General features: G+C 40.2%; 1 protein-coding gene across 1 annotated transcript; it reads right to left on the reverse strand.

Moving 5' to 3' along the window:
* Positions 1 to 1,650: 1,650 nt before the first annotated feature.
* Positions 1,651 to 23,298, reverse strand: LOC134744289 (synaptic vesicle 2-related protein). The gene is made up of 13 exons (XM_063678050.1): positions 22,991 to 23,298; positions 19,046 to 19,205; positions 18,294 to 18,390; positions 11,415 to 11,539; positions 10,578 to 10,641; positions 10,336 to 10,461; positions 9,659 to 9,730; positions 9,242 to 9,381; positions 7,100 to 7,260; positions 5,404 to 5,512; positions 4,373 to 4,457; positions 2,832 to 2,921; positions 1,651 to 1,821 (listed from the first exon to the last, which is right to left on the reverse strand). Exons 1-13 carry the CDS (start codon positions 23,109 to 23,111, stop codon positions 1,684 to 1,686), a joined length of 1,488 nt encoding a protein of 495 aa, XP_063534120.1. The 5' UTR covers positions 23,112 to 23,298; the 3' UTR covers positions 1,651 to 1,683.
* Positions 23,299 to 25,576: the final 2,278 nt, after the last annotated feature.

Raw genomic sequence — 25,576 nt, forward strand, 5'->3', positions numbered from 1 at the left:
CAGTATTAGTATGGTTTCGTGTTTCACTTGTCGTCTTGTAATAGCATTGCAAGCTTCTATTATTCCTACACATTCAGTTTGGAATACCGTATTGTGTTCACCAAGGGGTTTTGTGATGTGAATGTTCAGGTCCTCTGAGAAGACACCACATCCTGTCCCTTCGTTTGTATTTGAGCCATCTGTGAATATTCTTAGGTTTGTTTGGTTTAGTCCTTCTTTCGGATCTTCTGTTAAGGATATGGCGTAATCTTTCCAGAAGATCATAGTTTTTGGTATTTTGTCGATAGGCGCTTCCAGCATGGGCATTTTTGAGATCGTATTTTCATAGATCTTCTTGTGCGATGAGCTGAAAGATGTCCATAGGTTTAGATTCTTCAAACGAAGAGCTGTGGCAGCCGCTTCTTTCTGTATGTACATGTGTAGTGGCAGGAGTCCTAGCATTATTTCTAGAGCTGCAGTCGGAGTAGTTCTCATGCAGCCCGTTGCAGCCACACATGCTAGTCTTTGTGTTTTATTTAGTTTGTCTATTACTGTGGTTAGCTGGGTGCGGAGCCACCATACAACCGCGCCGTAGCTGATCATTGGCATTATTACCATTTTGTACAGCCATAGTATAATGTGAGGGGCAAGTCCCCATCTTTTGCCTACCATCCTCCGGTACGTTACTTAGTTTAGATATTGATGTAAAATATGTTAGAGCCAGTCACAATTTTTGCTTACAAGATCATACATTTTAGTAAATAGTATTTAAGCGTATTTTGATTGTTTTTATTTTTGGATATCTTTCAATTAAATAAATTTTATCTTATCTTACCTTACCTTAATAAGTACCTAAATAGTGATGGTGACGGGATCGCGCATCTCTCGACCCTTGGTCACTATGGTGAGGAGCAGGTTCGCTAACGCTATTGAGTTCTTTAGTAATCTCACCTGACTGACTACTTCCTCGATTTAGGCAACTAGCCTAGGTTAAAGTCACAAGTGAGTATGAGTGTTATAGGGCTGTAGAGTTTTTGAGATGTGGGAACCGACCTTAAGAAGTCGCGTTGACGGACTCGCGCATCTCCCGGCCCTTGGTCTCGATAAGTAGGTGTTGACTGTTGACAGGCGGCGGCGGCCAGCACGGCGGCGGCCGCGTAGACGCCCGTCGCTAACGCTATTAAGTTCTTTAGTAATACCTGAATACTTCCTCGAACTAGACAAGTATCCTGATGTAGCCTAGGTTGATGTCACAACTGCGTATGAGTGCTTATAGGGTTGAATTTTTTTTCGGAATGTAAACAGACCTTAAGTAGTGGCGTTGACGGACTCGCGCATCTCCCGGCCCTTGGTCTCGATAAGTAGGTGTTGACAGGCGGCGGCAGCCAGCACGGCGGCGGCCGCGTACACGCCCGTCGCTAACACTATTGAGTTCTTTAGTAATACCTGAATACTGCAAATGTTGCTGAATGGCGTCAGCTGGCTCGTTCGAAAAATCGCGGGGCACTTTTGGATGAGACTAGCCCAGGACCGTGATAAGTGGCGTACACGAAGATAGGCCTATGCTCAGCAGTGGGCGATTGAAGGCTAGAATGATGATGATGACCTGAATACTTCCTCGATCTAGACAAGTATCCTGATGTAGCCTAGGTTGATGTCACAACTGCGTATGAGTGCTTATATTTTTCGGAATGTAAACAGACCTTAAGTAGTGGCGTTGACGGAATCGCGCATCTCCCGGCCCTTGGTCTCGATGGGAAGGAGTAGACAGGCGGCGGCGGCCAGCACGGCGGCGGCCGCGTACACGCCCGTCGCTAACGCTATTGAGTTCTTTAGGAGCACCTGGAAACGTACGTTAAAAAAAAACCGGCCATGTGCGAGTCGGACTCGCCCACCGAGGGTTCCGTACTTTTTAGTATAGCGGCAACATAAATACATCATCTGTGAAAATTTCAACTGTAGCTATCACGGTTCATGAGATACAGCCTGCTGACAGACAGACGGACAGCGGAGTCTTAGTAATTGGGTCCCGTTTTTACCCTTTGGGTACGGAACCCTAAAAACAGGTTAAACAATTTTGCAGTATCTAATCGAATTTAGACTGTTGTCATACTGTCATTTAACTAATTTTACTGTTTAACTTACGTGTTTTAAGCCAGTCACGCGACATGATTCGGTGCACTTTCAATAGTACAGTACCGATAGCAGGGCTCGGAACCGGTATTGAAATACAGGTTAATGTCGTTCGGAAACCTTTATATTATTTCGTTAATTAAAAACCGGTTAATTGATTGAACGTGAACTAAAAAAAATCGCTCCCTCTCGTAACCGGTACGAAGAGGGGACTAAATTTGATGGTTCGCGGAAAACGATATAATACCGGTTACTCTCGGCTTTCGGACACGCTCGGTTAAACTCGTCTTCATACGTGAAAGAGATAGCAATATGTTCTCGTTCTATCTTGCTTCGATATTTTCAATTTAACCGGTTATTTTCGTTCCACAAAAACGAATGACGAACAAATTTGGCATAAACCGGTATCTCAATAGAACAGTTCTTTAACCGGTAACCGCAAACGAAATCCCTTTCGTTCCCGGGTGAATAAACGCAAACGGTTTGAAAAATAAAACGGTTTCCGATCCCCGGCCGACAGTAATGTTTCAAGCAATAATAGTGCTGAGCATCAATTCACGATACCCGCGTGCCGCGTACTGCCGAAACATGTCACACGAGTGACTAAAATCATATTCTGTGTGTATCGTAAAATTAGCGTAACTGTACAGTAATTTTATGCAATTACGCCATGCAGTTGTGGACCTTATTAATATGAGACAAGGGTTAAATTAGCCTACCTGCGCGACGTAGGGCGTGATCATAGCGCCGAGGCGCGCCACGCCGCTGCAGGCGCCTACGGCCGTCGATCTCAGCGCTGTGGGGTACACCTGCGAATTACCACTTACTGTAATCACTGCCCAACACTATTAGCACAGGGTGGACACGCTATACATCAAAAATCACTTGCGTTTCTATGTGTGAACGGCACGTCTGTACACGCGTCATGCATCATAGTGTAAGTTGCTTAAAAACAGCAGCCGCCGGCTGAGCGGCCGGCAAACGGCCGTTAATCTGCTATCGCGGGGCGAGGTAATTCGAGTCGGGGCGGGGCGGTGCGTGGCAGTTCTGTATGATAATACTATTACTTATTCTGTGCTATTAATGCCAGTTGCACCATCCGCACTTGACAGACTGATTAACATCACCCGGCGCGCCGCGGCGGTTTACTATGAAACTTTCCATGCAATAAAATTTAGCGAACTCTTTAACGATGACAAACAGTTTGGTGCAACCGACCCTTAGACTGGCAGAATGCCGATATAAGGTTGATTGAGTCAATCAAATTTGAAATTTAATTAATTCGATAAATCATCCATCGTAATTATGACAAGATAGCCATCTATTCATAGTAGTTATAAGGCTATGACCGAACATTTTTTTGTGATGCAAAACAGGCGAATTGCAGGCCCGTTAAGCATGAAGTAAAGTTGCTATTTTGCGATATATGTCTATGATAGGGCAGCTAGTAAAACGTGACTTGTCAAATCCCCCACAATCCCTTGGATCAAAATCACGAGCGTTTCAAACGCCTTACTTCTTTGGACACATTTTGACCAAGAGGCTTTACATTTTGATGATATTTCTGGATATTTAACCAGAATACTACTATTATGATAGTAGAGGTGACTGATACCTCTACTAGCACAGAATATATAATAGTACTAGGCACAGAAGATTCACTCCCTAACAAAACGCGACTACTACGCGCAAGGCGGCGCAAGCGCGTGCAGGCGTCCGTTCCATAGCGGTGTGCGGCAATTACTTTGGCAAAACCAGGTACCGGTACTTGTAGCGACGCGACGAAATCGCGGAGTGAGACACGCCTGCTACTATAGTTAACCAAAATCGCGAATATATCAAACATCAAATATTTATTCAGCACCGCCACAGGGGCACTTTTACATGTCAATTTTACAAACAATAAAACTAACCCAAAATTACAAACAATTACATAAATATAAATGTCAAATTACTTACACAAAAAACTAATAAAAAATATACAAACAACAGAAGTACTAAAATTGTTTAGAGATGTAAAAGTCTCTAGGTGTCAGAGATAAAATGTATATAATAATAAAAAAGATCATCAAATTATCCAGATATGTAAAGGGTCTCCAAGACTTGAATTGTTATATAATTAATAAAAAGACAAGATATTAAATCAGACAACCGAATGAAATGCCTCACGTTATCGAAACACTTCGTCAAAAAAGTGTCCAAAGAAACTAGGGAGCAAAAACGCCGCTGAGCTCCCGTGCGGACAAGAATAATTACTTACCTCTGGTGTATAAACGTAAGCGGCCTGAAACAGCCCGGCGATGATGCCACGCGCCAAGAACAGAATACATGTCAAAAATACGCGGCTGGAACATAAAAGAAAATTTCTTTCAATCAAAAAAACTTAAAACACTAGTTTCCAAGATCTAAATTCTGAAGCAAAGAAATGTGACCTTTAATTACTTCACTAAACAATTTTTAGAGTTTCCTTGCACTAAACTACACTAACACACTAAGCATTACACTATAATCATTTAAATGTACCCTGGTAAGGGGAACCCACCTAAAAAGGTGGCATGCAAGTAAATAAATATAACTTACTGATACGAATAGACTAACATGTTATTATCTAACGAAATAACGAAGCAATATCATTCATAAAAAATACGTTTTTAGGGTTCCGTACCCAAAGGGTAAAAACGGGACCCTATTACTAAGACTCCGCTGTCCGTCTGTCTGTCCGACTGTCTGTCTGTCACCAGGCTGTATCTCATGAACCGTGATAGCTAGACAGTTGAAATTTTCACAGATGATGTATTTCTGTTGCCGCTATAACAACAAATACTAAAAACAGAATAATATAAATATTTAAATGGGGCTGTACAACCACCAATTTAATTGGCAGCCGATACAACTATCGTGACTTTTTTTGCTGTTTTTTTCCGTAATGGTACGGAACCCTTCGTGCGCGAGTCCGACTCGCACTTGGCCGGTTTTTTTAGCATAGACCTAGCACTACATAGATGAGCTATACACGTGCGCCCGTAAGGGACAGAACATACGCAATGCGACAATATGATATGATTGATCGAGTAGATTTGTAGCCCACCATAAACCATACTAAATTTATGGTGGGGATTTAAAAAAATGTGAGACCGTAACAAGGACAAGCAATAACAGCGCTTTCTCTGCTAGTCCTACTGAAAGATACATAAGACTACCCCGTTCAGTCATTACCCCCCACCCCTCATGCCCGATCCCGTTATACTAGATTCATGGTTTTTAGACAACACCACAAGTAACACAACTTACTTCTCGTTGTAGATCAGCATACACACGCATACAGAGAATATGATGAACTGTGAGGCCATGGTCTTCTTGCGGCCGAACTTCTCGATGATGAATATGGTTGCGAAGATGCCTGAAACAATTTAAAAGTGGAAGTACATATTTCATAAATGTGACGTTTTCAACTAAAAAGGTACCACATTGGCGGTTGTCGATAAGGTTGATTTCAAATTGAAGCTTTATCACAGAATATATAATAGGTAGTAGGTACAGGGGTAGGCCACGTCTGCCGCATGCATCCGGATAGGTGGGCTAGTATAGCCACCAAGTGGATGCCGCAAAAGAAGCGCGGACGTGGCAGGCCCAGGCGGAGATGGCGGGACGACTTAGACACCTTCACTAATAACTGGCCGGAAACAGCTCAACAACGGGAGTCATGGAAATCAAAGGGAGAGGCCTTTGCCCAGCAGTGAGACACTACAGGCTATTAAAAAAAAAAGTAGGTGCAGAAGATTCACTCTCTAACAAAACGCGTCTACTACGCGCAAAGCGGCGATGGCACGCGCTTGCACGCGCAAGCGTCCGTTCCGTAACGGTGCGCGGCAATTACTATATATGGCAAAACCTCAAAATTGAGGCGGCCGCAGGTACTTGTAGCGACGCGACGAAATCGCGGAGTGAGACACGCCTGGCTTGGATGGAAATAGCGTCTTATTGACAACCGACAATAAGTACCCTTTTGGTTGAAAACTTTGGCAAAAAATTTCGTTTCGCCAACAAACTACTTAGGTCCATCGAATTCAATCGATCGCTCAACTGTCGCAATGTATTCAAAATCGCATGCGGTGTGTTGCAAGGTCTATGGAGCTCTTAATATCTTTAATAATCAAAGTTCCTGCTTGGCGTTTTGGGGTTTAATTCCTTAGAGGTAAGGCGTAACTACGGGCTCTTGACTACTGCATGTAATGTCTTACGGGGAAACTCGGACTGCCTTGAACTGGTTGCACAGCTCGTACGCCTGTTCGTACCATCTATAGCTAAGGCCCAAATTAATTTACGACCGCGAAGTCCTCACCTATTAGCTGTGCCTAAAACGCGCACTATGTCTCATGGCAAATCACCACTTGTCCGCGCTCTACAGTATATCAACGCGCTCCTCGCATCAGCACCGGAATGTGATTTATTTGCAAGTAGTTGGATGGATCTGTGTAAAGAATGTATGAAGTACTATGAGGCGATGGATAAGCGTGAATCATCTGTTTTGTATTAGTTTTTTTTCTTACATTTGTTCTGTTGTCCTTTCTAGACTGTATCATGTACCTAGTTGTATAAATACTTTCTATTATAAATTTCTCAGTGTATTAGTTCGCTGTAATGCTGTGTAATTTTTTTGAATTAATAAAATAAAAATAAAATAAAATAAGAGCTCCTCAGGATGCGTAACCAAGATGCCAACCGTTCTCTCCGTAGCGAACGATACGGTACTCTCTCTCTATCACTCTTCCATATTTAGTGCGACAGAGACAGTTGAGTTTCGTTAGCTACGGAGCGTAAACGATGGCATCATGGCTACGCATCCAGAGCTCGCGTGCCACCTTATGGTCGCGTTCGAAATCAACAATATTTAATGTAATGAGTTTAGTTATACCAATATTTTTTTTCAAGTCACAAGTACTATTTCGGATGAAATAATGATGAGATAAATGGAAAAAGTACCTACCTGGAAACTCAGCAAGCGTAGTCCATAATAAATCCATGTAATCTGTGGTTTGCAGAGGTCGGCAGTCGGCGGCGCAGGGCTCCAAAGAGCCGCCTGGCTCCGTTTCGAAAAGTTCCGTAGTCATCAAAACCAGGCCGTAGTAGCAAAAGGCGCAGGACATCCTGGGAAAGTAAATAGACTTCAATAAGTTAAAACTTCAATAGAAAAAAAAAACAGGAATTATATTTTTTTTTCGCTAGACGCCACCCCGAGGCGTGTACATATGAAGGAAGGAATGGAAAGATGCGCGCTTCTGGTAGGGTTTCCAAAGGTCGCAGGTCAAGTCAAGGTCCAAGTCATGCCGGAAGCGGTGAATTTTTTCATTTTTCTTTTAATATAAAATTAACATTTACATTAACATACAATTAACATTAACATATATTTATTGGATGACGATATAAGATATTAGTTAGATGTATATGACATTCTTATATTAATTGTATTCGCACTTGTAATTGTAATAATATGTTGATAATGAATAAGTTGAAAATGAAACGTATGTAATTCATTAAAATAATGAGCATGGATTATTATATAATATTTAATTTTAACTATTTAATGTAAATATTTAATTAGGTTAAGTTAATTATAATAGAAATTCAAACACAATGTTTATTGTTATACTGAATAAATAATATGAAATATGAAACATTTTTTCTTGTCGTGTTTTCACGTAAATTACCGAGACGATATTGCGGCACTTAATATACCTACCTAAATTCTAGTGACGAGTCACGACATGTTCTGGAGACCCTTGATCTCCATTTTCAAGCACTGTGAGTGCTGAGATCAGTTCGCACAAATTAGGGAATGCAGCCGAATTTTGATTGTATGGAAAAATCGGTTAATAACCGAATATTAACCGGATTTTCATACAAATGCAAAACCGGTTTTGCATTCCCTAGCACAAATACGTCGCAGTGACTTAAAATACGTGTTGCATAAAGATTTTAAAGAAAAAGATCAGCGGTGATGATGACAAATTTAATCTAAAACATTACGAAATAAAACCCACAGCAACAGTGTGGGAGTTCTCATGAGCAGATATTTAAGCCGCCCCCGTTGTCCGATCTCTAATAGTTGTTCCGAGATTAGTCGTCCGTTGTCTGCCGCTAATATTATTTAATAAGTATTTATCATATAACCCACAGCAGTAAGATAGTTGTTCTCAGATGCGGTATGAGCAGATGTTTGAGCTGTCCCCGTTGTCCTATACCCACTGAGTCGTCACACACCAGTCATCCTAACAACATCGGTCGTCCGTTGTCTGCCGCTAATATTAATAAACAAGTAATTACCATATAACCCACAGCAGTAAGCTAGTCGCTCTCAATTGCGGTATGAGCAGATGTTTGAGCCGTCCCCGTTGTCCTATATCCACTGAGTCGTCGCACACCAGTCGTCCTAACAACATTGGTTGTCCATTGTCTGCCGCTAATATTAATAAACAAGTAATTACCATATAACCCACAGCAGTAAGCTAGTCGCTCTCAATTGCGGTATGAGCAGATGTTTGAGCCGTCCCCGTTGTCCTATACCCACTGAGTCGTCACACACCAGTCATCCTAACAACATTGATCATCCGTTGTCTGTCGCTAATATTAATAAACAAGTAATTACCATATAACCCACAACAGTAAGCTAGTCGCTCTCAGTTGCGGTATGAGCAGATGTTTTAGCCGTCCCCGTTGTCCTATACCCACTGAGTGGTCGCACACCAGTCGTCCTAACAACATTGGTTGTCCATTGTCTGCCGCTAATATTAATAAACAAGTAATTACCATATAACCCACAACAGTAAGCTAGTCGCTCTCAGTTGCGGTATGAGCAGATGTTTGAGCCGTCCCCGTTGTCCTATACCCACTGAGTCGTCGCACACCAGTCGTCCTAACAACATTGGTTGTCCATTGTCTGCCGCTAATATTAATAAACAAGTAATTACCATATAACCCACAACAGTAAACTAGTCGCTCTCAGTTGCGGTATGAGCAGATGTTTGAGCCGTCCCCGTTGTCCTATACCCACTGAGTCGTCGCACACCAGTCGTCCTAACAACATTGGTTGTCCATTGTCTGCCGCTAATATTAATAAACAAGTAATTACCATATAACCCACAACAGTAAGCTAGTCGCTCTCAGTTGCGGTATGAGCAGATGTTTGAGCCGTCCCCGTTGTCCTATACCCACTGAGTCGTCGCACACCAGTCGTCCTAACAACATCGGTCGTCCGTTGTCTGCAGCTATCTAGAATTAATAAAAAAAAACAATTAGTAATCCAAATCCAAAGTAATATGTGGTGAATCTGTTGTTACGTCAAAATAGCCCAAATTAACTAGCTTCGGCTGCAATCTGATTATATGTACCTACCTATAGTCTATCAAGCCATTTCCGTCAGTAAAAAAGCGGTTAATTTGAAAAAAAATAGGGCGAAGGGTTATCGTCCCATGGAAATTTTAAATTTCGCGCCATTTTCTACTGACAAAGTTGTTTGATAGACTATATATTGCTATGTATATATTACTTGTTCCAGCGTGGATAGTGCTTTATCCGGATGCCCACTAGCGACGTGGAACCTCGCCGATTCTGGCAGCCACTAAAACGAAACAAATACATTTACAAAAACTCGAAAAAAAAATAAGGTCAAGCTGAAAAACTGTCGGCGCTGCAAGCATCAGTGTCAATATAATAAACAAATTTATAGATGGAAATAATAGGGTAGTTGACAAATGTTTGTTAATGGTATCAGTAGATTTAGGTTTATTTTTAGGATCAAATGTCTGTATGGGACCCATTGCCATACAAGTCACAAACGATGGTCAAAGTTTGGCACCCGCACTACTGACGAAACGCTCCTAACAAAATGGCAATACGTCGTGACGTCACGATGTAACGTCGTTATTGCTTAAAAGCCGTTTCGATGTATGCAAAACAAGGAAATTGGGATTTTGTCGGTGAAATATTGCGTTTATGTATATTGTTGCTATATAATATGTATATTATTTTTAGTAAAATGTAAGGAATCGAATGGTCCCATTATTTTTTTCCTTTTGAGAAATTCATATGACACTATATATATATTTTTTAGATCCTAATGGAATATTTTTTCCGGACCGCACTCACTAAAATATAGAAAAAGAGCATAATTGTTCCGTCAATAAGTCTACCTTTTCTCAAAACATGGTGTATTTAAATACTTACCGGGCATATGAAAGCGAATATCAGCAGTGGTATAGTGGAGAGAGCCAGTAACCAGTGGAACCCCAGAGTCGGCATCACCACCAGCGCCAGGGCCACCTCCAGACAAGCTCCAAGCGCCCAGAAACACTACACAAAAAGTGGGTCAAATCTTACATCATCAATATCATCATATTGTTATATGAATTAGGTCTTCGATTAATGATAAGATAAGAAGAGAAAGAATTAGGTTAGAAGAAGCTTACATCAAGTAGGACGACGCATTTAGCCCTCTGCTTGGTGGGCAGAAACTCTGCGTACAATGTGACACTGAAAAACAAAAAAATCATATTAGGTACATAAACAAAAAAAATATAAGCAGGCTAGTCAATTTCAATAGTTATTTACGATACAAGTGCGGATAAGAGGAAATTCGAACCGAGTGGCGATAAATTAAAACACGACCGCAGGGAGTGTTTTAAATCGACACGAGTTGCGAATTACCTATTCGCACGTGTATCGTACAACGTTTTACAGTACATATGGCCCTTTAAACTTTCGACATATGCACGAAAAGTGCTATTTGACGCACTAGTGCGAGAAAGTAGCACCATATGTACTGTAAAGGTTTAATAATTGCATTAGATTAAAGACCAAACTACAACAGATGGGCGTTTTTATTACATAGATGTAATACGGCTATGGCTCACTTCGTAGATACGCACTTGTAGGGGAAAAGTGGCATAAAGGAGCCAGTTTTTGAAACAGCCACTATATTTACCATAATTTCTGTAATCGGTAGTTTCGGAGCGAATATTGTAAGAGTAAATTTGTGTGACGGGAAATTAGTGTTCTCACTAAAATAATGCAAGTGGCGTTTTCAAAATCTTGCTCCTTCATGTAATTTCCCTCTATGCCAGTTATGTTATATTTGGAATTATAGCTATATTCACGATTGTGGCACACAGCCATTAGCGAAGCTCACAAGACCTCCAAAAATGAATAGCCAGAAGAAGTTAGGAGATACCGCGCTCAACAGTCCATAGTAGAACAGCAGAACTCAAATAAACTCATATGAACTTGTTGAAGGAAGATATACTTACGACTGTGGCACACAGCCAATGGCGAAGCCCACAAGACCTCTAAGAAAGAGTAGCCAGAGGAAGTTCGGTGCTATGGCGCTTAGAAGCCCGTAGTAGAACAGCAGGACTCCGCACATGCTTAGAGCCTGTCGATAAAAAAACATATGTAAAGGTTTTTACCTTGTTTTACAAATAGCATGTAAAAGTATCGGCGAAAAGCTGTACAGACTACTATGTTATGAAACTGTTAAAAAGATCGAATCAAACACATAATAGTTATATTGTCGTCATTATTACACGATACATGACTCATACGTGATTTGGTAAAACGATTGAAGTCTTAACTTTTTGAACGTAAAAGACGCACACGGACTCACACGTTAACTGATGTTTAATATTAACCTTCTTGCATTCCAATAAGGTTTACAATGTCGCCTTCGTGTCGGAAGCCGGTGTTGCTCGAAGAATATCTCTTTATATATTACAGGCGGCGTTCAAAGGGTTTTATGCAGGTGTACATCCAAATCATTGTTTTTTTAGGGTTCCTATTACTAAGACTCTGCTGTCCGTCTGTCACCAGGCTGTATCTCGTGATCTGTGATAGCTAGACAGCTGAAATTTTCACAGATGATGTATTTCGGTTGCCGCTATAACAACAAATATTAAAAACAGAATAAAATAGAGATTTAAGTGGGGCTCCCATACAACAAACGTGATTTTTGACCGAAGTTAAGCAACGTCGGGCGGGGTCAGTACTTGGATGGGTGACTGTTTTTATAGATAATGGTACGGAACCCTTCGTGTGCGAGTCCTTCTAGCACTTGGCCGGTTTTTTTCAATATTTTGTCAACAAACTATATATAAACACTATGTAACTGCGTGTATTCTAATCTTCAGCGTCATAGAAGACAGCCTTTGAATCCCACGCCTATGCACGAAAGTTGACATTGGGATGTAGCCGCGCGCGTCATAATGAGGGCTATCGTTTTTTTTGCTCACCAGTTGGCGCCTCTGTTTTTTTTTTTTTTTTTTTTTTTTTATCCTATCTGGCTTTTACTCCCCGCAATTTTGCACGGGGTGAATTTGCCAATGTCGGTTTTTGACTTTCACACGTGAGGAGAATGTTCGGTAGTCTGGGAGGTTGTGGTTGGGAAGACCTAAAAACGAATAATTGTTATGAACATCACAGACAAACACATGACGAATACAAAAATTAGTAGAAAAAAAGCGGGAAGTGGGTGACAGAACGTTAATAGTGCCAACATGAAGGAAGTGGAAGAGAAGAAAACGATATATAAAATAAATATGAAGTATAGAATAAAACATAAATAATTAGACGCATTAGATTATAAAAGATAAGACGCTATTTAGAGTTTAATGTTGTTCGTTTGTAAATATTTAATGAGTATAGAAGTAAGCCTAGTATCCATGTGACAAAGCAGTGAGCTAAAGCATATAGGTCGTGGAACATTTTCGGGTAATACATCGTACAGTGAATAACTACACCCTGAACAAGCAAAGAAGATGTGGTCCAAGTTACCCTCATCCAACCCGCATTCACACAATGAGTTCGCACGGACACCAATCATAGCCAGAAATAACGGAGTACATACTTTACCTAAGCGTAAACGACAAATGGTCGATATTACCCATTTCGGAGAAGTACGAAAACGATAGAACCACGGTTTTCGAGTAATTCGAGGTTGTACACAGCCATAATGTTTACCTGTCTGTATTCTAGAGGTATCCCATTGCTTCTGCCATGTATTAAACATATTGGATAGCGCACAACTCAATAGGTCAGTACCGTAAATTTCCTGCTTCATTGATCCGATGTCAATCGCTCGTTTTGCCCACATATCAGCCATCTCATTGCCGTTAATACCACAGTGGCTTGGAACCCACCCGAGAACAATATGTAGGCCCCTTGATTCACACCTACGTAGCAAAGCTTTGATTTCGAGAATCAATGGAAATTTTGCTTTGAATTTGAATTGGTTGCCTACAATAGCCTGCAGGCAACTCCTACTATCAGAGATGATAATGGTGTTTTTAATATTGTGGGTCTCTGCATATTTGACAGCCTCAAGAATAGCAACTGCCTCGCCTGTGAAAATGGATGCTTGAGGAGGACATTTAAATGGGAGGGCAATATTGTACCGAGGAATCCACACCGCTGCTCCCACACATTTTGTAGGATCCACCTTTGAAGCGTCAGTAAAAACCGGTAAGTAATCTTGCCATTTATCTAAAAATTTATTGAACTTGTTGTTTGCTCCTGGATCATTTTTGAAAATTCCTATATCTAATAGAACTTTAGGTGAATATATTAAGGTCTCAAATGCCACCTCAAATAAAGGGTTAGCGCCGGATTTATATAGACTGGGGTTAATATTAGACAGTTTTGAAAAAGACATTATTATTCTTGGAAAGGCTTTATATGTCCAATATCGGTTTTCAGTGACCTCCAGTGCCAGTGCCCGCAAGCGTGGAAGCAACAAGTGGTTGTTGTAAGAGCTGGCTTTGATCAAGAACCTGTCGGCAAGATATTGTCTGCGGAGAGACAAAGGAGGTTCAACAGCTTCTACCTGCATGCCATTTTTGGGAGAAGGAAGCATAGCACCCAGTATGATCCTTAAACATTTTGCCTGTATGAGGTCTAATTTATCTAGGCCATCCTTATTGCAAGGTTCCATTAGAAATGACCCATAGTCTATATGGCTGCGTATGATGGCATTGTATAGTAGCTTCTGGCAATAAGGGTGAGAGCCCCACCAAACACCTGATAATGCTCGCAGAATATTAATATTTTTTTCACATTTACTCAGTACATATTTGTGATGTGAGGAGGCCGACATTTTGTGGTCTAAAATAACACCTAGAAATTTTACTGACTCTTTACTTGGTATCATGACACCACCATAACGGACATCTGCAGGAGGCATGATCCTTCTGCGACTGAAAGTCACTAAACAACTTTTTGTTGGCGATAGGGTAAGACCATGTTCATCAAGCCAATCTTTGAGGTAACCCAGCGCTGTATTCAGACTAGCAGTGGCTTTGTCCATTGAGTTTGCTGAGGTGTATAAGACCAGATCATCAGCATACTGCAAGACATTACAGAAGGAAAGGACAGATTGTTCCAAGTCGTAGGTGTAGATACTGTAAAGCAGGGGGCTGAGTACAGATCCTTGCGGGAGACCTCGCCACAAAGTCCGAGGCGGGTAATAGGAATTACCATTTCTAATTTTAATTGACCTACCCATGAATAAGTTGGTGACAATATGTACAATCTTCGCGGGAATGCTCAGATGAAGCATTTTTGCCCTGAGCACCGGAAGAAGGACATTGTCGTAGGCCGCAGAGATATCTAGGAAACATCCCAGAAGATATTCGTTTTTCGAAAAGCTTAGTCGGATATCAGTTGCTAAAATGTTTAAACTGTCCATTGTACTACGGCCCTTTCGGAAGCCAAACTGCGTGTCAGCTAGAATACCTTTGTTTTCCACAAACCATTCGAGTCTGTTTTTAACCAGATGTTCCAGTATCTTTCCCATTGTCGCGGACAGGGCAATCGGGCGATATGAGCTAGCCTCGTCTGGGTTTTTAGACGGTTTTAGGATTGGAATAATGACTTGGGTCTTCCAGTCAACAGGGATCTCTCCCGTGCCAAAGGCATGGTTTAGAATACCAAGCAGGTACTCCTGTGAGGATGTATTTAACTTAGATAGGAAACAGTATGGTATGCCATCCTCTCCCGGTGTAGTATCTCTCAATCCACTAAGCACTAGACTAAGCTCTGAGAATGAGAAAGGCATGTCTAGAGAGCTCCCGGTGCCTGGCAGCGGGGGAAGTAACAAACAGGATGCTTCAGGGACAGTTGGCGGGGCAAGTTTATCTGCAAAGTCTGACAGCCAGGAAGAATCTGTGGTGGCCATAGATTCTGGATTAAACGAACCCCTGAACCTCCTTATATTCCGCCATATAAGTGATGTAGGGGTTCTAGGAGATAAATTCTCGCAGAACCCCTTCCATCCCCTCTTTTTTGCCTTTGCTAGGAAGCGTTTTGTACGGGCCGAGATTTTTTTGAAAGAAATGTAGTCTTCCAAATTTCCTGTATTGTTGAAATCCTGCTCAGCGGCATCTCTTTTTTTAACGGCTGCCGTACAGTCTGCGTTCCACCACGGGGGTGATGGGATTTTGAGTTTAGCAGGTTTCTTTTTTGGTATATATTTATCGGCGGACTCTATTAACACATTTTTAAATTTTATATATTTTTCATCCTGACTTATTTCGCTCGTGTCCCACTCTTTCATATTTTCCTCTATAAATAATGCATAATTGGGCCAGTCTGCTGATTGAATTTTGTGTTTCAGAAGAGGTTCGGGGGAAGGAGATGGAAGAATAGAAGAAGGCTTGGTGATAATAATCGGGAAATGGTCACTGCCAAACGACTGGCGTAATACCCTCCAGGATAGTAAAGAAGACAAACTCGGGGAACAGACAGATAAATCGGGAACTGATTGGGGGTTCTGGCCTGGGTATACCCGATGCGTGGGAGTTCCGTCATTAACAACTCCTACATTGATTTCATCGAACAAATCCAGCAGGGCTGATGAAAACGCATCCGAATGGTATGACCCCCAGGACATATTGTGACAATTAAAGTCCCCTAAAATCATAAGAGGAGGTGGAATCGATTTGAGAATAGATTGTAATTCAAGCATATTAACTACTTCAGGATGGGGGATATATATAGAGATGAAATTAATGCCCATAACCCTGGCAGCTACGGCATTAATCCCATCCGAGTGAGGGGGGATATGAATTTGGGAGAAAGGGTAACTGCGCTTGATCAACAACGCACATCCGGCGTGTCCATCATTACGGTCCTCCCGGAGACATGAGAAGCCCGGCACTCTGAGAAGAGTGCCGGGACGTAACCACGTCTCCGAAATAGCCGCAACAGACACAGCATAGGTGTTGATGAGCTGAATAAGGTCAGGTTTTTTTGGGACAATGCTTCGGCTATTCCATTGTAGAAATGTGACCGGGGGGGCCGTTGTTGTGAAATGTAAGTCTTTCAGCGAGTGTGATCATTAAGGGCGCAACGTCGTTCGGTAGGCAATCGCTCCACTTAGCGATTATGTTTGTTAAAAATTTTAAACAGAGCTCCATTAGGTCTTCATTGTGGGTGATTCTATTGTAAGAACTATTCAGAGCTTGGCCATTGGGGAGTTGAGGTGGGGGAGTTCGGACAATATTGTTGTGGGCTTCTCTATCATAACCCGGAGAGAGAGAGACCCTCGTTCGGGGCGCTCGATATACGGTTTTACGATATGAAGTGGTGGGCGGAGGAGAAGGAGATGGCCTGAAAGTATTAGGGTCGCATGGGGGCTGTGAAGATCGGGAAGAGTCTGTAACCTGTTCAAACATGATTCTTGCTACATCTGAATATGGCTTACGAACCGCTGAGAACTGTATTGCTGCTTCTGCATATGAGACATTCTGCTCAGACATGGCAAGTTTAATGGACTTTTGTCGACCATATTCATTGCATACTTTGTCTGTAGCAAAGTGTCTGCCTGAACAGAATATACACGTCACATGTTCTGGAGCTACATTGCATCCATCACCGGGGTGTTTTTGTGCACACTTATAACATCTAGCATCAGACCGGCACTGTGTTTGAATATGTCCGAACCTAAGGCACTTTCTGCATTGAATAATTGGCAGTTGATATACTTCTACAACTAGTGAGGTGTAGTAGGCGAAAATTTTTGACGGTAAGGATTGTCCTTCAAAGGTAACCACCACCGACTGGGTTGGTGCCCAGGATGGGGATCCATCATCTTTTGTCACTTTCCGCTGCAGACGGCGAGCCTTAAGGATTTTTCCTTTGCCTTCTTTGAGGTTTGTACCGTTGACTAAATCCTCCATAGTCCAATCCGAAGGAACTCCCCGTATAACTCCCATACGCGATACATGGTATGAGGGAATATCAGCTATAAACTTATTTTGGGCTAGTAGCGGGTGCTTTAAGAGGCTATTTGCATCAGCTGCTGTGGTGAAAGTAACTGCTACTCTGTTGCGACCTACTGACTTAATACCACCTTCTTTTTGGATGTTGTTAACCTTTGCTTGAGTAAGCAAAAGGCCTACATTGATGGGTTTTAGGGAAGCATTGGAAGATGGTACAGACTCTCTAGAGACGTGAACTATAAATGGTCCACCATCTTCGGCATTGTACTCTCGGTATTTGCTGTCCAGACTGGGGTGTTTGTATAAATGTGGGTTGAACTCGACTGGATTGTTTTTGTTTAAATCGACTGTAGTATTTTGACTTACCTCCATTGGATTATTTTTATTTAATTCGACCACATGACTATTATTAGGCTCGACTGTATTATTTGTATTACCCGACTGCTTGTCGGCCTCTGTCGTGTTAATTACAATTTTTTTAGGGGAAGGCTCCAGCTTGGTCGGTGATAAATCTAAGTTACGCTTACGCTTACTTGAGACGTTCTCCCAGTTCATGTCATTATCATCAGCCTCATCTGGAGGCTTCTCCTTCTCGTTACCATCCATCTAAACGCCTATATTAAAATATTCCACCACCTGATTAGTAAATAAGGAAAGTTGTTTTATTTATGGGAATATAACCTCAAAACGAACCACTCACTCAGCGCGCTACTCCTCAATCAATTCGGCGCCTCTGTTGATGGTGGTCCAAAAGACTAAAGAACAGCTGTCAGCCATTGAAGTGACAAGTGACATTTGACATTTCGAACTTTGCGAAGACCACCATCTACACTAGCGCCCCTAGCGGCGAATTCATACGCGTTAGCCCTCACTATGACGTATTTGGCGGTCTAAGGGTTCAGCAAGCAAACATCATACCGTTTTTCGTCCATAGCGGTCGCTGATGTTGCCCCAGAATGTAGAGCTGAGCATCATGCCTAGGAACACCACTGTGGTTGTTAAAGCTTGTTGGTATCTAGTAAAACAAACAGATCATGATAACACAATGATTAACTATCTTAAAAGAATACTATTTTTAAGTAGATTACCTTCAAAGCAATCAAATATATTGAGATGATTCTTTGAAATATCTGAAATAACTATTGTAGATGAAATTCACCAAACCATGTCATCATGTGTTGGTTATATATTTGTTTTGGTTGGTTGTCAATAAGACGCTATTTCCACAAAGCTTCAATTAGAAATCAACCTTATCGACAACCGACAATGTGGTACCTTTTAGTTGAAGATGTCACATTTTGTCTAAGAAGTATGACATTCTAATATGCCTGAACAAAGATATTGGACTATAGTTGGGTGGTATTACAGAACTGAATGCCATGATGTGCCTTTTTGGCACAGACATCAGCTGAGCCACCTTCCCTTTCAATTAGTTTGTAAGCATTATCGTGTACTTTTATTATGTACCTATGTTCAAACTTCTTGAATAAACGTCTTTTATTATTATTTATTATTATTATTAAGGCCCACTTTCACCATTTCTCTAACCCGGGGTTAACCGGTTAAACCTAGAATTACCATGGTTATCAGTACAATTTGACACTAGGTTAACGGTTCAACCACTTAACCCCGGGTTAGTGGGATGGTGCAAGTAGGTCTAAGACACATACTTGCTTATATTCCATTCACAATGCAGGGCAGGCGAGAGTATGCTCAGGATAGTCATCTCCATGGAGTCCGCCATCCAGCATAGACCTGTGCAGAGCGACAGCTTCACTTGGAACCAACCAAAGCCCAGGGCGTTCACAGCTTGCGTTACAGTGAATGTATCTGGAATTAAATAACGTAAGGTTTTATTTACTTAAACGCTGTATACCAAGCTGTAACAAGCATGCGATTTGCAGGTTCAAACTAGGGCTCCCGGTATCCGTGTTACACGCCGAAACGAATACCCGTGTTCTTAAGCCCGGCGGTACTAAGAACCCGGTTTACACGGAACCGCCGGGATTCGAAAACGTTTCGAAGGAACGTTCCCAAGAAACGTATCTCAGACACGTATCTCCGTTTACACGGGTACTTAAGACCGTTCCGAACGGGTCTGAATACTCCGAACCAGTTTGAGCCAATGTACAATGGTAACAAGGTCCACTTTCCACTATTATTATGTTGACTTCAGATGAATTCGTTTGTCTACGATTTTTAAAGTAAAACTTTTATTCTATCGCCCCAATTTATTAAGTTAACATTAAAACCGCGATTTTAATACCGTAATTCGAATTAATTTCCGAATTTTTTTAGTTAAATGCCTACAATCCGAAAAGTTTCACTTGCATCGTGGTTTCATAAAACCGCACAATTACTTTTTTTTAAATTGTTTTTAACCGTATTGATAAAACATAGGTACTGAGCCATCTTCCTATGTTTAATAGTAGGTATATATAATTTTTATTTTAAACTATTTATATCATTTAATAAAACCGATTGCTTCTAAGCTAATTACATAAATTTGATATCGATCATTGTTTTTTTTTATAATTACATTATGGTATTGTATTTTTTCATTAATAATAGGTGTGCAGACAGAATACAATATTCATTAAAAATAACAGTTTAATTATTTCGTGGTTATTTTTATCTCAGGTGTATTACTGCTTTGCGAAAACAACAAACCTGCCAACGGCGCAAAAAAAGTTAGGTACACAAAAGCGGGATTATCGAGTAATCATGCTCAAATGAAAAGCAGAACTTTACCCAAGAACCATAAAGACCCATACTACCTTGGATAACTTGCGATAATATTGCTAATTACATTAAGATAGGTCTTTAAATTGGTAATCATTCATAATTCACTTTGGTCACTTTCTCACTAGCGTTCAGGTAATAAACTTAAATGGTCCATCCATCCATTGTTTTCCAATATCCTTTTGTTTGTCATCGTCGAAAACATGTAGGTTCCCAAACTATTATCACAAGTGTCACCGCGAATTATAAGCTTTATGTCGTTGTAATAAGGTCAAAACATCTGCACAAGAAAATGTTTTCCATTGTTTTGCAGCCGCGCCGCACTAAAAAGCGTTTTATTATGGTAAGAGGTACCTAAAGCAAAAACAATTAGAATTTATTGAGACGGTGCAATTTTATCTAGTTGATTTAAAATGTTTATTAATAACTAGAGACCCGCCCCGGCTTCGCATGGAGAGTCAAGCATAATAAAATACATTCTGTAACAAGTATTCACATCGGAAGCCCAATAATACTAAGACTTCCATCCACCTGTCTGTCACCACTCACTAGGCTGTATCTCATGAACCGTGATAGCTAGACAGTTAAAATTTTTACACATGTATTTCTGTTGCCGCTATAACAACTAAAATTTAAAATTAAATTTTGTACGGAACCTTCGGTGGGCGAGTCCGACTCGCACTTGTCCGGTTTTTTTAGAAGTTAATAATGGGTTAATTATTCTTAAAATATAGACAGACAGCCATCGCGCACTTTTTTGTAGACTTTTTTCCACCATACATTGTGTCGTTATATCTCAAATAGATTGGGCAGCGTTACCGATTAAGCTCCTGGCCAGCGTGATTTTTTCTAACTTCATTAGCAAACATCGTCATACTTCTACCAATTTAAACCAAACCTTAACAAAATATACGCATAAACATTCCCAAAGAAAAACTTCATTCATAGGTGAGGTCTGGTTATCGCGAACATACAGACAGACATACGGACGCGGCGGGGGACTTTGTTTTATAAGGTATATGACAAGAAATATAATTTCATATCATGTTCTCAAATTAAACTAAAAATAAAGAAGCAAGTTAAAAAATTTTTTTTTTATAAATACTTACCTAATGCCAATTTCGAACATTAGTTTGACTTCCTGCCTACATACTGAACTCCATGGTTCTATTTTTTTTTTTTAAATAGGAATAGCAGGTTTTTATTTTATTTTATTGCTAACCCGCAACGTAAAAAAAAGTAGCTATTTAAAGTGCTATATAAAATACTACTTTGATAAGAAGCGTGAATACTCGTAATACCTATTGCAAGCAAAAACTACCTGCTCAAGAAAGGGTTTTCTAAACCGTTTATTAAATTTCGACTCTATGACCCCACGGAATAAGGTTAAATATGACAGAAACTCGTCATGAATCGTTTGTCTATTCATTTGTAGCTGGCGTTCGTTCCTTCGCTACTATCGTCAAGGACGTGTCCGGAGCCACGGATAAATAAGATACGTATCTTCGAATACCCGTTTATCCGTGTACACGGGTCTTAACTACACGTTTCTTAATTAAACGTGCGGAACGGGCCAGAAAACCGTTTACGTATTATTCGGAGACGGGTATTCGAAACGTGTAAACGAAACACGGATTCGACCGCGAGCCCTAGTTCAAACCCCAGGTGAGTTTTCCTAACTTATGTACAATATATCATTTGATATTTACCAGTCACTTTTCGGTGAAGGAAAACATAATGAGGAAACCCCGGGACTAATCCCAATAAGGTCCAAGTGGTGAAAGGAATGAAAGATAGCATGAAACTCAAGGTAAACGCCAAAAAGTTTGTATTACGAGTTTTTGTCTAAAAGCTGGTATGGACTAGGAGATACACTATGGTTTTTGTTTATCTTAAGGAAGTTTACAAGAGGGTTTGAACTGCTCACAAACTAGCCAGCCCAATATGAATTGGGGACTTTACATCTTGTGCAGGTGCATGGAAACTCACAGCAAATATGCAAGCAATGTTAAATATCCAACTAACGCCTAATTTATTTTATACTATTGTGTCGGTATTCTGTAATCTGTGTTTAATACTGAAAAGCAGCGTTATGGCTTGCCGTGGCATTATGCCTAGTGGGGATATTGTTTAGCATCTAGTTTGTGTTGTATGTGTTATCTTAAAGTATTTCTATATAATATATGATATGTAAATTCTGAGAAACTCAATGCTACCAAAGAATAAATTATAGTACTACTGTACAGAGGGGACACTTCCTACAAAACCAAAGTTTGACAGCGATTCAGGGACGAAATATGCTGTCTAATGTATGGCACTAACCCTTACGACTGTTTAGGGTTGTCAAAATTCAAGTCATTATCTTATCTGTGGTAAGGGATGTCAAGTTGTGTCAACCCTAATAATTGCTCAAAGCAATGCTGAGAAGAACGGAGCCGAGAAAGCCCGAAAGGAGGAGTGTCCCCCCCACTGATGCTACAATGAGTAGAATTCTATTAGTACAGAAATACCTTAAAGTTATGTTATTTTAGTGCAATAGAATGTAAAAATAGATGTTAGTGATTAGATTAACATATTTATTAAATGTGTTTTAATAGTAATAAAAATACAGATTTAAGAATGGATGTAACATTTCTATGGTCATGTATTATATATACTTATTTGTCCTCCAATGAACTAAAATTCTCATAAAGAAATAGAATTTTTCAGCAAAAAATGACTATCAAGAATTTTTATGGCTTTATTAACAATGTAGACAACACGTTTCTTTTAAGAATTTCATTTTCATGTTCAACGACATTAACAATCATTACACGCATTCCAGACAGCGTCTGACGTTGTAAAACAATAAATAATAACAGAATTCCACATACCATCGGGGACCACCGTTACCGAAGCCATTTCGATTTCCTGGGGCGCAGGCATCGGCGGTGGACCAGGCCGCGGCCCCACCGCATTGTCATCCAAATCTTGATACCCTTTAGCACGACGCATGTTTCACATTCAACAAACACAAACAGTTAAAATCTACGTGGACACTCCGGAATAACGGGAGAAAGAGCGGTTGTTTTATTCTACAGCTACGCAATTACAGAGCTTACAGTAATCGTAATATTATTACACAAAATTGGCGGAATGAACTCTAATTTATTACATTTTTAACAATTTGCGATTGTTAGAAATAGAAACAAACTTTCGAGTTTCTTCAACACCAACTTCGCTCACTTCGCTGGGTGCGAATGGTGCGAAAGTTTTTGTGGCGATGACAGTTTGATGTCAACGTCAATATGACAGTTGGTAGCTGCCTCAGAATAATGACTAAAGCATAGAAGTCGGGCAAAAATGCTTCGCAAATATGTATACCCGTACTTTACTTCCTTACGAATTAGATAATGTGCCGAAAAGAGATGCATATATGCTTGTTATTTCTCATTTACGTACGGTGTCATAAGTTTGATAATTTGCTAGGGATGTGACTGTGTCGACTTTTTATATCGATAAATTATGCATAAGTTTATGTGCCGTGTAAAAGAATAATCACGAAATTGGCAAATTGATAATAGTCTGGCTAATGAAAGTTGAACCTGAAAAAACGCGGCAATTTCAAGAAATCTGTAGCAGGCGGCTCGTTGAAATGAAATGAAATGCGTGGAATACAAGGATTGCATAACTTTTATACTTTTTATAATTTTCATATTCTAAAAATCATTAAAAAGTATAAAAATTATGCAATCCTTGGAATCAAAGAGCCGCCTGATATGAGGATTAATGCATGTACCTAATATAGCTTTTATCTCATTTGCAGTCTACCACTCAGAACCGTCTAACTATACCTCTCGTTTTTTTATCATTAGAAAGAAGGCGAGCGATCTTAACGTGTCGTTTTATCGAAAAACACTTTGAAAATAAGTCACAACAAATATAATATACGATCATTTACATACTTTTGCTTTCATAAGTAAAATATTGCTATATTTATAAAAAAACTTGTCAATAAAAAGACACGTGGAAATGGTTTACCGTTTTTTCTAATGCTAAAAGACTAAGTATAGTTTCTAGTCATGTACAGTCAGCTGCAGAGAAAAGGCACCCCCCCTCCATACAAAGTTCTGTAAATTAGTATGGACGTGGGGTACCTTTTCTCTGCAGCTGACTGTACCAAATAGGAAATGAAAAAAAAAACGTTCGTGTAATATATATTTTTTATTTAATAATAGGGAATATTGCGCGAAACTCGGCGTAGGTGGCGCCACTATCACAATCTGAGGGTCTATCGCGAAACAAGAAAATCGAACTTTCGTTATCTAACATCTCTGTCACTCTTGCGTATTCGAGCGATAAAGAGGCAGCTAGATAACGAAATTTCGGATTCGAGTTTTCCGGTAGGTCCCCTGAAAACTTGTCAAAAACCTGTTAAAGGTACAGTATGAATAAGTTACGATACGGTGCACTAAAAAAGCTAGTGCTGCACTCTGGTGGCAGAACATTGCAGTAATATCCCCTATTCCTCGTCCTTTGGAAATCTGAAATAAAAAGTTGAGTTTTGTGACCAACAATATTAATAAAAGGAACATTCATCAATGATCATTAATGTCTTTTTTATTAGGGTTCCGTACCCAAAAGGGTTAAGACGGGACCCTATTACTAATACTTCGCTGTCCGTCTGTCTGTCACCAGGCTGTATCTCATGAACCGTGATAGCTAGACAGTTGAAATTTTCACAGATGATGTATTTCTGTTGCCGCTATAACAACAAATACTAAAAAGTACGGTCCCCTTGGTGCGCGCGTCCGACCCGCACTTGACCGGTTTTTAGTATTAAACTATAGTCTGGCAAACACAATCTGTCAGTAAGTAAGAACAAAGAAAACTATAGGTACAGTCGAAGGCAAAAATATCGATCCAGACAAATGGCTTAAAAATATGTGAACACGATTTTATTGTCTGAGCGTACACATATTTTTGAGACTTTGGGAATGTATATATATTTATGCCCTTGACTGTACTCATCAATTAAAATGAGACAGTCCTGGGCCAAACTATAAGAAAGCTGTAAATGTCGATAGGTTATTGATCTGAGGTCGATACATCACTATGCCAAAAATATAACCTTTCATACTTAGCAGAAAAGTTCGAAAATTTATGCAAAAATCTATATAGACTTGAATGCAAGTAATAATTACATAAACAATATGTCGATTTCTATGTTTAGGGTCAGGTCCTATAAATTAATTTCTTCAAAATTGAACAAAACTCACCGATTAAAGGTTATCGGTTCGTGCGTATTTTCTTTTCTTCCTGTATGCGATTTACAGCCTTCGATTACACAAGACATTATCACAAAGGGAACTTCAAACCATTACAAATAAAAACTCAACACGTTTTCCAACAATCTTTCAGGAATAGCAAGAATATAATTAAAATAAACCAAGATGACCGCTGAAACATCCCGAAATATT

This window comes from Cydia strobilella, chromosome 1 (assembly GCF_947568885.1).
Source record: "Cydia strobilella chromosome 1, ilCydStro3.1, whole genome shotgun sequence".
NCBI lineage: Eukaryota > Metazoa > Arthropoda > Insecta > Lepidoptera > Tortricidae > Cydia > Cydia strobilella.

Excerpts from the sequence above, each read along its gene's own strand:
- LOC134744289 (XM_063678050.1), bottom strand. The coding sequence starts at position 23,111 with ATGCGTCGTGCTAAAGGGTATCAAGATTTGGATGACAATGCGGTGGGG. Across the intron at positions 18,391-19,045 it reads TGTGAATGGAATATAAGCAA|ATACCAACAAGCTTTAACAA; the intron begins GTATGTGTCTTA and ends TTGTTTTACTAG. Across the intron at positions 10,642-11,414 it reads ATTGGCTGTGTGCCACAGTC|TGTCACATTGTACGCAGAGT; the intron begins GTAAGTATATCT and ends TTTGTTTTTCAG.